Below are 12,500 nucleotides of genomic sequence, written 5' to 3' on the forward strand. Positions count from 1 at the left end.
AAAAAATGATAAGCAATGAAATCATTTCTTAGACATGAAGATGCAAGGGACTTCTTCATACCTTATTTAATTTGTGACTTTATTCTCAACGGCCGATTCGATTGCAATGGAAGAAGAAGAAGAAGAAAAAAAAAATCACACGTAGAAAAAAGAAAAAGAAAAACAAGATATCAATAATAATAATAATAATAATAATAATAATAATAATAATAATAATAATAATAATAATAATAATAATAATTATGATAATAATAATAATAATGATAATGATAATAATGATAATATTGATAATAATAATAACAATAATAATAATAATGATAAAATCAAACGATAACGAAAGAGATATTATTGCGTCACTACTTGGTACAAAGGTCGGTCCTAAGGTTTCTATCGTGAGCCTTTCTTCTTCTCTCTCTCTTTCCCTCTTCTCTATTTTCTTTCTTCCACTTCTATGTCTTCTCGCTTCTCTTCACTTATCCCTTCTTCTTTTCCTTCATCTACCTATCTTCTTTCATCATTTGTTTTTCTTCTTTTCTTCATCTTCTTCATTCTCTTCAATTTTTGTTATGTTATTCTTCTTCCTCTTCCTTCTCTCCATCATTTCATGTTCTTATTCTTCTTCCTCTTCCTTCTCTTCATCTTTCCATGTTCTTCTTCTTCTTCTTCTTCTTCTTCTTCTTCTTCCTCTTCTTCTTCTTCTTCTCTTCCTTCTTCCATTTCTTACCCACGATTTCCTTCTGAACACTATACCCTCACATGCACACAAACACACACACACGCCATCTTATGCTATGGTGTTTCCTTTTCTCAAATAAAAATTATTGACTTATTAATTTTTTCTTTTGTTTTTGCTTTTTTGAATTTTATATATTTTTTTAAGGGGATGAGGGAATCTATTTTTTTTCATCTTTTTTATACATAAAATTACACAATATCACTTCTTCCACTCTTGTTCCATGCTATGTACAAGGCACAATTATTCTGCAGAATTAATATAATTCTGTTTCCTAATCAGCCTATGTTTTATTTTTTTTTTTCCTCTCCAAACATGCGTTAGTTCAGCATCTCTGTCTCTTAATTTACATATGTATAGATATACTGTATATATATAAATATTCCACAAATATAAATGTAGCATCTTTTTCACTCATTACATGTTTTATAGTGAAAAAAGTCAAATAAAATGCCATATTATTAGGATAATAGAAAACGATTTATAATTTTACAGGGGTCACTCACACAATCCGTGTTCCATCATCGCTCCTCTGCTTGAGTCATGCAAATCTATGGAGTATATCATCCAAAAACTTGTGCGCTTTACGAAACCCATTGATATCAAACCCTCTCGCTTTCTTTCTAAGTCTCTGAGTCTGTGTATGGGCATCGAAAAAACCTCCCCCTGGTATACATAGGATTATATATATGTATGAAGTATATGCGGTAGCTTCTTCACTATCACTAAACCTGCAGAGACAACAAAGGGGCTTTTGCGGGGTTGGGTCGGGTGGTCTGGGCTGAGGCTGGACAGCGAGGAAAGGAGGCTGAGGAGGCTCTACTTCTGGAACACTGACTTGACAATTGACTAAATAACACGGCGAGAGTGTGAAGGAAGCTCTCGTGTCGACTACGGTTGAGGATATGTGTTATGAAGACCGTGAGGAGAGCTGCGTCGCTGGGGACCCCTAGTCAGAGGATGAAGGATTCCTTCAGGCGCCTCCAGTCCTCCACGTTGAAGCCCTCGCTAATCTTGACCACGGACTCGATCCTGTCGCTCCTGCCGACGGCCTCCAGGCCCTGGCCTCGGTCGCTGTCGCTCGTCTCCCCCTTGTCGGGCCTCTTCCTCGTCTCCGCTCTGTCGGCCTCGGGCTCCGCTCCTCGCGCGCCGCCGTCGCCGCCTCCCGCGTCCTCTTGCGTGCGCCTCAGGGCTGCCCAGTAACTTCTCGACTCCATCTCGGAGAGGCCCTTGATGCGAGGGGCCCCGCCCCAGCAGGTCTCCCCCGAGGCCGAGGCCGCGTCGCCCCCCGCGCCGTCCTCCTCCTCCTCCTCGATCACCGACAGGTCCTCCAGCCCGTCGGCCTCCGCCGCCCCCGCCACCGCCTCGCCGAAGCCCGGGTGGTCCTGCAGCGTGGGCGAGGCGTCGAAGCAGGTGGACAGCAGGAGGCGGCTGCGGGCGGCCATCACGCGCTTGGCCAGGATGATGGTCTCCTGCTGAAGCGCCTCCACGTAGCCGTCGTCCCGCCAGGTCATCGCCTCCTCAACGTGCACTGCAGGAGGAGGCGCAGACGGGGTTAGTGGGGGAGGGGCACGAAGGGGAGGGGGGAGGGGGGAGGGGGAGGGATGGAGCCAGGCAGGCAGGTAGGGAGGGAGGGAGGGAGTGAGGGAGGGAGGGGGGAGGTAGGGAGGCAGGGAGGGAGGGAGGGAGGGAGGGAGGGAGCGAGGGAAGGAGGGAGGGAGGGAGGGAGGGAGGGAGGGAGGGAGGGAGGGAGGGAGGGAGGGAGGGGGGAGGTAGGGAGGCAGGGAGGGAGGGAGGGAGGGAAAGAGGAAGAGAGAGAAGAAGCGAGGGCAGGAAGGAAGGAGGAACCGAGAGAGGAAGGGAAGCAGAAGGAACAAAAAAAAGAAAAAAAGAAAAAAAAAGGAAAGGGCGAAGGGAGGAGAGAAAGGAAAGGAAATAGGAAGGAAAGGAAAAACAGACAACAAACAGACAGAAAAAGTGAATGTATGTTTCATGATAAAATGTAAAATGGCCAAATATATGTGATTAAGACGAAGCTATTTATTCCTTTGTGATTTCCTTTCTTCGTTATCTTGACATTCGTGTCTTTCTCTAAGTTTGGAAATAATGTTCAAATCCACCGAGAAAGTAACACGATTTGAATTATTTACACACAAAAAAGAGAAAAAAAGAGAAAGAAAGAGAGAGAGAGAGAGAGAGAGCAAAAGAGAGAGCGAGACCTGAGAGAATGAGAGAGAGAGAGAGAGAGAGAGAGAGAGAGAGAGAGAGAGAGAGAGAGAGAGAGAGAGAGAGAGAGAGAGAGAGAGAGAGAGAGAGAGAGAGAGAGAGAGAGAGAGAAACAGAGGAATAAATAAAGGAATAGAGTACAGACCCTTCTAAAAGACCATGAATACCAGCAATACCAGCGCGCGCGCGAGAGAGAGAGAGAGAGAGAAAGAGCAATAAAACTATAGAGGACAGAGAGGTCCGGATAAACCCTTCCCTTTCCCCCTATCCCCTATTCCCAACACAGAGGATAGGACAGGAAAAGGTCAGTGTCCCTCTACCCCTCTATTCCCCCATCTCTCTATCCTCACTGAGAATAGAAAGTACGATTTAATTCTATCCTATCTATCACCCCACTAGAGATGGGTATGAAGGTAGAGGCTTTCTCCTCCTCCCCCACTACTTTTACCCCCCCCCACCTTATCCCCCACTCCCCCTTCTCCCCCATATCCCCGTCATAGAATACGGAGAACCATGATTCTTCTCTCTGTCCCTATCTCCCTCTTTCTGTCCATACCCGCATCCTAGAAATCAGGAAAATAAACATGATTTTTCTTCACTCTTCCCTTTCTCTCCTCTTTCTCCCCCTATCCCCACCATAGAAAAAAGAAAAACGTGTTTTTTTCTTCTCCTAACTCCCCCCTCCATCCTCTCCTCCCCACAATTCCTCTTCTCTCCATCCCTCCCCTTCTCCTTCTCCCCAAACCCCGACTATGCGAACACATCCAACTCCTGTCCACTTCCCCAACACTTTCCTCACCTTCTTTTCAAAACCCCTCTTCCTTTCCCCTCGTCTCCTCCCCTTTCCCCTTGTCCCATCCCTCTTTTCCTTCATCTCCTTCCCTTCCCCCTTACCCCCACCCCTCCCCCTTACCCCCACCCCTCCCCTCTTACCTCCTCCCCATCCCCATTATCCCCTCCCCTTCCCCCTCATCTCCTCCCCTTCCTCCTCCTCCCCCCTGACTCTCCCTGACAGACATAACAAAAAGCTATTATTTAATCACCCAACTGTTGCCTAACTGTCGCAGATCTGCCCTGTGATTCATGAGGAAAACAGAGACATCGCCACCCACCTGCCTTGCATTATGTGGCTAAAAGAGAAGGGAAAAAGATAGGTTGATAGATAGATAGATATGTAAAGAGAGAGAGAGAGAGAGAGAGAGAGAGAGAGAGAGAGAGAGAGAGAGAGAGAGAGAGAGAGAGAGAGAGAGAGAGAGAGAGAGAGAGAGAGAGAGAGAGAGAGAGAGAGAGAGAGAGGGAAATATATAGATAGACAGATAGAGAGAAGGAAATAGAGATAGAGGCTGATGTATATACAGATAGAGATCGAGGTAGATAAATAGATGAAGAAATAAAAAGAGATAGATAAATAGATACAAAGAGAGAGATAGAGAGAGAGGGAGAGAGAGGATGATAGAGAGAGAGAGAGAGAGAGAGAGAGAGAGAGAGAGAGAGAGAGAGAGAGAGAGAGAGAGAGAGAGGAAGATAAAGGTTTTCGGTTCACTAATATTCCATCATGTATAAAGAGAACATTGCTGTTCCTTTTATCTTTGTATTACTATGTGGCTGAATTTGCATGCAACTGTGTTTGCTTTATTAATCATCTATGTCTCTACTTACATATTAATCTTACTATTTTCCGACATTATTTATTAATGTCTTCATGTATTTGGTATCATGTCACGTATCATTAATAGTGTATATATGTATATATATATATATATATATATATATATATATATATATATATATATATATATATATATGTATATATATAATATATATACATATATATATATATATATATATATATATATATATATATATATATATATAATATATATATATATATATATATATTTCAAACACACAGAAACACACACACACACACACACACACACACACACACACACACACACATACACACACACAAATATATATATTTATATATATACATATATATATATATATATATATATATATATATATATATATAATATATATATATATACATTACACCACACACACACACACACACACACACACATATATATATATATATATATATATATATATATATATATATATATATGTATATATATATACACATACACATACGTATATATAATATATATATATATATATATATATATATATATATATATATATATATATTTATATATATATATATATATATATATATATATATATATATATATATATATATATATATATATATATATATTATCTGAAATGCCTTAGTCTGGATAAAAGTCCGTCTCTATTTAGGCCAAGGGAAATATTTACAAAGACAAAGTTCTTGATGAAGGAATTTGTTTGAGCAAATAATCCGCAAAGCAAACTACAGCAAATGATCCATGAAATGCTTAGAAACAAGAACAAAACGAAACACAAACTACGAAATATTCTATTTTAGTATTATTGGTAAAAAAAAAGAAAAAAGAAGAAAAAAAAATTGAAATAAAACATATGCCATTAATATACTGTGTTATCCGATGCCAGGAGTCCGCACTTTTATGTTCTGAAAGGGGGGATGGAGTTTAATGATCAAGTGTGATGTCATTTGTGATTTAGCATTGAAAAGGAAAAAAGCCTCGAGCTAAGCGCGGCAGAGCCAGGGAAGCAGCGAGTGGCCAAAGCCTTGGGGCTCAAAGGGCGGTTGACACAACGGACACACAACAGATCAATGAGAATGTCTTACACTCGAAGCTCCACCTGGATTTATCGATCATGAGGCGGCTCTTGGCGGCCTCCAGCTCCCTCTTGAGCTGGTCCTGCTTCTCGCGGAGGGCGCGGATCTTCTCCTGCGTCCGGCGGCACTTGGCGATGTCCTCCTCCGTCCGGTGGCCCTCGTAGCGGGCCACGTCCTCCTCGTCGAAGTCGTCGAGGACGGCTCGCTGCGAGGCCGACGCGCACGACGAGGACGACCCTCCGCTGCTCGACGTCTGGTGGCCCTTCGGCGACGACGCGGCCGACGACGACGCCGGCGCGGCGGAGAGCGCGACGCCCGCCCTCGGCGCGGCGCTCGTCAGAGAGGCTCCGGACGGAACTCTTGAGGCGGGAAGGGTTTTGGAATGGGAATGGTGGCGGGCGGCACAGGAGGGGGAGGACAGGGGGGAGGAGGCGGGGGGCTTACTCGAGAGCAGGTCGTGGGAGATGGTCTGAGAGAGCTTAGGGTGGGGCGGGGGGGCCCCTTTGGGCAGGGTGGGCCCTTCACCTAGGTTTTCACTCCCTTACGAAGAAAGAGAGAGAGATAAGAAGAATATGCTGTTTTCTATTATCGGGCAAACAGTCTAATCCAGGCGATATACAGAGCAACAACCCCCAGGGAGGCTGCAGGGACTCGGGAAATCAGGACAACACCTTAAAAAAAAAAACTTTCCAAAAAAAACCCTTAGAAAAAAAATTACCCCCCCTCCCCTTCCTAAACCCCCGTTAAAACGAGCCACGAACTCGACTTACCTTTCCCCTCGGCCTTGCCCTTCACCCCGTCGTCGTCGAGGCCCGAATCCTGCGAGGATCCGAAGGAGGAGCACTCGGAGTCCCGGATCACCGACTCGTAGCCTGAGCTCTCCCCGTGGCGACTCTCACCCCTCGAGCGGCGGGGGCGGGGGATCACCTGCGGGAGGAGGGGGGAGACGTGTTACTAGGGGTGAGGGGAGGAGGGAGGGAGGGGGGTGAGAGGAGGAGGGAGGGGGGAGGTGTTACTGGGGGGGGGGGTGGTGGGGAGGGGGGTGAGAGGAGGAGGGAGGGGAGAGGCGTTACAAGGGGGGAGAGGGGAGGAGGGAGGGAGGGGGGGGGAGAGGAGGAGGGAGGGGAGAGGCGTTACAAGGGGGGAGATAGGAGGGAGGGAGGGGGGGTGAGAGGAGGAGGGAGGGGAAAGGCGTTACTAGGGAGGAGAGGGGAGGAGGGAGGGAGGGGGGTGAGAGGAGGAGGGAGGGGAGAGGCCTTACTAGGGGGGGAGGGGAGGAGGGAGGGGGGTGAGAGGAGGAGGGAGGGGAGAGGCGTTACAAGGGGGGAGATAGGAGGGAGGGAGGGGGGGTGAGAGGAGGAGGGAGGGGGGAGGCGTTACTAGGGGAGGAGGGGAGGAGGGAGGGGGTGAGAGGAGGAGGGAGGAGGGGTGAGAGGAGGAGGGAGGGGAGAGGCGTTACTAGGGGGGGAGGGGAGGAGGGAGGGAGGGGGGTGAGAGAAGGAGGGAGGGGAGAGGCGTTACAAGGGGGGAGAGGGGAGGAGGGAGGGAGGGGGGGTGAGAGGAGGAGGGAGGGGGGAGGCGTTACAAGGGGGGGAGGGGAGGAGGGAGGGATGGTGGGGGAGGGGGTGATGTGTGGGCTTTGGATGGAGGTGGACTTATGTATGTATGTTTGTATGTGTGTATATGTATGTTGGTATGTGTATTTTTGTATGTTTGCATGTGTGGATGTTTGTATGTTTGTATGTTTGTATGTGTGGATTTATTAATGAATGAATGTATGTATGTGTATGTATAAGGCCGCGGTGGCCGAATGGTTAGAGCATCGAACTCAACAGTGTGACGACGGCAATCTGAGTTCGAGGGTTCGAGTCACCGGCCGGCGCGTTGTTCCCTTGGGCAAGGAATTTCACCTCGATTGCCTACCTAGCCACTGGGTGGCCAAGCCAGCCCAAGTCAAGTGCTGGTCCCAAGCCCGGATAAGATAGAGAGAATGATTACCTAAAAAAAAAAAAAAAAAAAAAAAAAAAGTAACACCGGCACTCTCCGTGGAAAGGAACTGGGGACCCTACCACGTACTCACTCCAAGAGCATCACAACATGAAAACTACAATTAAGTATCAAGCTGTGACCACGGCGGCTCAAACATGAACCTACCGTTAAAAGAGAAATGTGTATGTATATATGTGCATTTATTTCGATATGCATGTGTGTGTGTGTGTGTGTGTGTGTGTGTGTGTGTGTGTGTGTGTGTGTGTGTGTGTGTGTGTGTGTGTGTGTGTGTGTGTGTGTGTGTGTGTGTGTGTGTGTTTTGTATGTATGCATGAATGTATCTATGTATATAAGCATGTATTTATGTATTCACGTATGTATGTATGGGTGTATGTATGTATGTATGCATGAGTTTATGTACGTTTCCACTTATGTGTGTATGTACGTACGTAAATATGTATACATATGTGTGCGTATGGGTGCGCACGAAAGGAAAAAATGCAAAATTTGATTAATTAAACCTTCGTGGGAATGTCTGAAACAACAATATAGAAAAAGAGAAGTTTGGAGAGGAAATGTTTGAAGTTCTAGGGTTCAAAGTGGAGAGAGAGGGGGGGGGGAGAGGGAGAGAGAGGGAGGGGAGAGAGAGAGGGAGGGAGAGGGGGGAGAGAGAGGGGGGGGAGAGGGGGAGAGAGGGGAGAGAGAGGGAGAGAGAGGGTGGAGAGAGAGGTAGAGAGAGGGAGAGGAGGGAGGGAGAGAGAGGGTGAGAGGGAGGAAGGGAGGGAGAGGGAGAGAGGGAGGGAGGGAGTGAGAGGGAGAGGGAGGTAAGGGAGGGCTGTAAAAAGGCATAAAACCAGGAAGGGGAGGAGGATGTGTGTGTGTGTGTGTGTGTGTGTGTGTGTGTGTGTGTGTGTGTGTGTGTGTGTGTGTGTGTGTGTGTGTGTGTGTGTGTGTGTGTGTGTGTGTGTGTGTGTGTGTGTGTGTGTGTGTGTGTGTGTGTGTGTGTGTGTGTGTGTGTGTTTCATTTCCAAAAAATTCTCAGTATTTGATATATAAAACTTTAGGCTAAAAACGCTAGGAAAATCCAAACTAACACAAACTTCCTAAACACTTAATTATTCATAACAACAGATAACACGTAACACAATGAAACACACAAAACATTCTTATCGTTTTCACACACACACACACACACACACACACACACACACACACACACACACACACACACACACACACACACAAAGAAGAAGACGAAGAAGAAGATGGAGGAGGGAAAGAAGAAGAATGAGAATGAGAAGAAGAAAAAGAATAAAGGACGATGAAAAGGAAGAAAAAAAAAAAATGAAACAGAAAAAGAAGACATAAAAGGAAGAATGAAAAGGAGGAGAAGGAGAAAAATAGAAGAAAAAGAAGAAGAAGAAGAAGAAGAAGAAGAGGCAAGTGTGAGAAGAAGATGGGAAAGGAGAAAAAGAAGATGAAGAAGAAGAAGACGAAAATGAAGAGAGAAAAAAAGAGAAAAAAAAAACTAGAGAGAAAAAAAAAACAAGGAAAGAGATAAGGAAGTAGACGAAGCAGAACAAGAAAAAGAAAAACTAAAAGAAAAAGATAACGAAGAAGAAAAAGAAGAAGAAGAATAAAAAAAAGAAAAAAGGAAAAAAGGAAAAAGGAAAAACCAAAACAAAAAAAAAGATCGGAAATACGTAATCTTTCTCATCAGCATACGGCGAGAGAGAGGGATTTTACCTTCAGAGTTACTACGCTCGTAAACCAACTGGTCCTCCGTTATCTCCTCTTCGCAGCATCTCCCTCTATACCTTAAAAACGCTTCCCTTCTTCTTTGTTATTATTGTTATCATTTTGGGTTAGATGTGTGTGTGTGTTTCCCCCCCTTATCTATGGCGTTTTTTTCCCTGGTTGTTTTGATTTTTTTTTATTTGTCTGGGGTTAGGTTGATAGATATGTATTTTTGTTGTTGTTTTTTGCGTTTTTATTATTATGATTTTTTTTTTCGTTGTTGTTTCTCTCTCTTTCTCTCTCTCTCTCTGTCTCTCTCTATCTATCTATCTATCTCTTCCTCTCTCTCTTTCTCTTCTTCTTACATCGCACTTCCCTCTCCTAAAGTCTACCTTCGACTCTCCCATACCTCTCACATCTCCTCGTGTTCACTCTCCTCCTCATTCCTCCCCCTATTCTCCCTCATCTGTCCTAATCCTTCACTCAAGCTCAGCGTCCCCTTCACCCACCTTGAGTCCCACTCCCGAATCTGCGCCCGAGTCGTAGCCAGGGTGTATGGACGCGGTGGACACGGGCAGAAAAGGAGGCAGCGGCGAGTCCCATTGAAACCCCTGGTACCGCTGCCCCTGGCCCTGCTGCTGCTGCTGTTGCTGCTGCTGCGTCTGCTGGGATTGTTGCTGCTGCTGCTCCCTGCTCTCCCTCCGGCCGCTTCGCCCGCTGCGGTTCTCGGAACTCTTGCGCGCCGGGGACTTGTTCTTCAGGCTGCCGTTGGACCGCTCCGAGTCCATCTTCTGAAAGGCCTTGGCGCTCTTGCTGTCCGCCTGCTTGCCCGCCTCCGTGCCGTGGTGGCCCTCCTGCGCCGCCTTGCCCTCCTTGCCCGCCTTGCCCTCCTTGGACGCGGAGCCCTTGGACTCCTTCGACCGCTCCCGCTCGCGCTGGGACTTCTTGTCGCTCTTCTCCGAGTTCTTGCTCGACGAGGTCGGCGACTTGGAGCTGGACTTGGAGCTGGATTTGCCACTCTTCTTCGAGCTCTCCTTCGGCGAGCCCTTGTGCCTCGGGCTGCCGAAGAACCTACTCCAGCTCAGCTTGCTCGAGGTGGAGTTCTCGTCGCCCTCGGCCTCGTCCTTGGCGAAGGCGCCCGACTTGTTCGACGACTTGGAGAGGAGCCCCAGTTTCTTCTTCCTCTTCTCCTTCTTCACCTTCACCTGCTTCACGTTGCTCTCGTCGTCTGACAGCGACGCCCCGTTGCCCGGCAGCCGCTCCTGCAGGGCGACCACCGCCGTCGCCGTCGCCACGGTGTCCACGCCCTCGTCGACGGGCGCGGCGACGGCCTGGGGCTCCGCGCGAGCGAGCTCCCCGTTCAAGTTGGGGTTGGAGGCGCCGTCGGGCTGCCGGAGGGCGGTGAGCGTCGAAAGGCTGACGTAGTTGCTGGGGAGGTAAGGCATGATGTCGCTCTGGATGTCGTACAGCGGATCGTTGACGTCCTTGGACACCTCGGAGGCCGTGTCCTCGCCGCCCTCGTTCTTCCCCTCGTTAGCCTCGCTCTGGAGGGCGATCTCCTCCGGCAGGAGAGACTTCCAGTTGAACTCGTACTCGCCCCCGAGCTTGAGGCTCGTCAGGGTCCCTTCCTGACTAAAAAACGGCTGCGGAAGGACCTTGGGCTCCGGCTCCTCGCCCCCCTCGGAGACGCTCGAGTCGTCCTCGCTCACCTCGGAGGGCTCCTTGAGGGCCGAGGGCGAGTGGATGGAGGTCCTCCACCTCGGAGCTTGCTTGGCCAGGTTCCTGTAGAGCTCGTGGAGCTGCTGCAGTTCCTCTAACCGCTTGGCGAAGTAGTGGGTTTTGGCCGTGAAGTTTGGGTCGTTGATCATCTGCTCGTAGCGCGACGCAGGCTTGTACTCCAAGCCAAGGGCGGCGTCCTGCGGGTGAAATCATTGCAATTTGTAAGAAAATACGGACTACCATTACGGGATGAATACATACTACACATTTTATTGCAATACCACGTGGACCAAACAGACGAAAGCAATTGCTAGCAGGACAAATCAGCGTAATGGAAATGATATATCCCCCTCCCCGACTCCTCCCCCTCGTGGCAACAACGCCCACGAACAACGAACCTGCTCCTCCATGAAGTTATTACTCGTCTTAACGGTGTCTTCGGCGACTCTGAGAGGCTGGAGAGATTCCTCCTTCGTCTCCGACTGCGATCTCAGAGACATCTGCGGGCGAGATGGAGAAAGTTTGTCACGTGGCATTTCGGGGCAGAGGGGTTTCTAGCGCTGTCGTTAATTATATTCCCCTTAATGGTTAGAAAACGTTGTTTTAAAAAACATTCGCTTGAATGTTTGATAACTTTTATGACTGTTATATTACACACAGACACACAAAAAAAACACACACAAAAAACACAGACACACACAAAAACACACACACACACAAAAAAGACACGCACACAAAAACACAGACACACACAGACACACACACACACGCACGCACAATAACAACCCCCCTCCTCCCCCCCTCCCATCCCCACACAACTCCCCCCTGACACACACACACACACACACACACACACACACACACACACACACACCTCCCAACCTTTTGACCCACCCCAACCCACCCAAACACCCACCTACCTACCTACCCGCCCGCCCACACACTTACCACGCCCACCGCCTCCGAAGACTCAACGCCTGCAGTCTCAGGGGGCATCTCCGACGGGTCCTCCTGAAGCGTTGGGAGGAGGTGACGGTGCGGGAGGAAGGGAATGAAGTGGACACCAGCCTCCGCCAGGGTCCTTTCGATGTCCTCCTCGGTCACCTGCGGGAGAGAAGGAGAGAGTGAGAGGGAGGGAAGGAGAGAGGGGGAGGGAAGGGGAGGGAGAGAAGGAGAGAGGGTGAGGGAGAGAAGGAGAGAGTGAGAGGGAGGGAAGGAGAGAGGGGGAGGGAGGGAAGGAGAGAGGGGGAGGGAGAGAATGAGAGAGTGAGAGGGAGGGAAGGAGAGAGGAAGAGAGAGGGGGAGGGAGGGAGAGGGAGAGAAGGAGAGAGGGGGAGGGAGGGG

General features: G+C 48.2%; 2 protein-coding genes across 3 annotated transcripts in view; both read right to left on the reverse strand.

Moving 5' to 3' along the window:
- Positions 1 to 645: 645 nt before the first annotated feature.
- On the reverse strand, positions 646 to 5,957 carry LOC119580802. Of its 2 annotated transcripts, none has more exons than XM_037928929.1 (2): positions 5,721 to 5,957; positions 646 to 2,264 (listed from the first exon to the last, which is right to left on the reverse strand). In XM_037928929.1, the coding sequence occupies exons 1-2, from the start codon at positions 5,749 to 5,751 to the stop codon at positions 1,687 to 1,689; spliced, it is 609 nt and encodes a 202-aa protein (XP_037784857.1). In that variant the 5' UTR covers positions 5,752 to 5,957; the 3' UTR covers positions 646 to 1,686. The 2 variants fall into 2 exon arrangements, with proteins under 2 accessions (XP_037784857.1, XP_037784858.1); XM_037928930.1 differs by having other exon boundaries at positions 5,735 to 5,951.
- A 158-nt stretch (positions 5,958 to 6,115) lies between these two features.
- The window catches only part of LOC119580545, a gene marked incomplete in the record, with an annotated part of 127,471 nt that continues 121,086 nt past the window's right edge, over positions 6,116 to 12,500 (reverse strand). The window contains 4 exon segments of the mRNA XM_037928663.1: positions 6,116 to 6,638; positions 9,947 to 11,353; positions 11,555 to 11,656; positions 12,105 to 12,260. Of these exon segments, the coding sequence (XP_037784591.1) occupies positions 6,444 to 6,638; positions 9,947 to 11,353; positions 11,555 to 11,656; positions 12,105 to 12,260 (1,860 nt within the window).

This window comes from Penaeus monodon, chromosome 14 (genome assembly GCF_015228065.2).
Source record: "Penaeus monodon isolate SGIC_2016 chromosome 14, NSTDA_Pmon_1, whole genome shotgun sequence".
Classification (NCBI taxonomy): Eukaryota; Metazoa; Arthropoda; class Malacostraca; order Decapoda; family Penaeidae; genus Penaeus; species Penaeus monodon.

What these genes read in the sequence shown, in the direction of transcription:
- LOC119580802 (XM_037928929.1), bottom strand. Translation starts at nt 5,751, where the DNA reads ATGATCGATAAATCCAGGTGGAGCTTCGAGT. An exon ending in ATCCAGGTGGAGCTTCGAGT is followed by an intron (nt 2,265 to 5,720) that starts GTAAGACATTCT and finishes CTCCTCCTGCAG; the next exon opens with TGCACGTTGAGGAGGCGATG.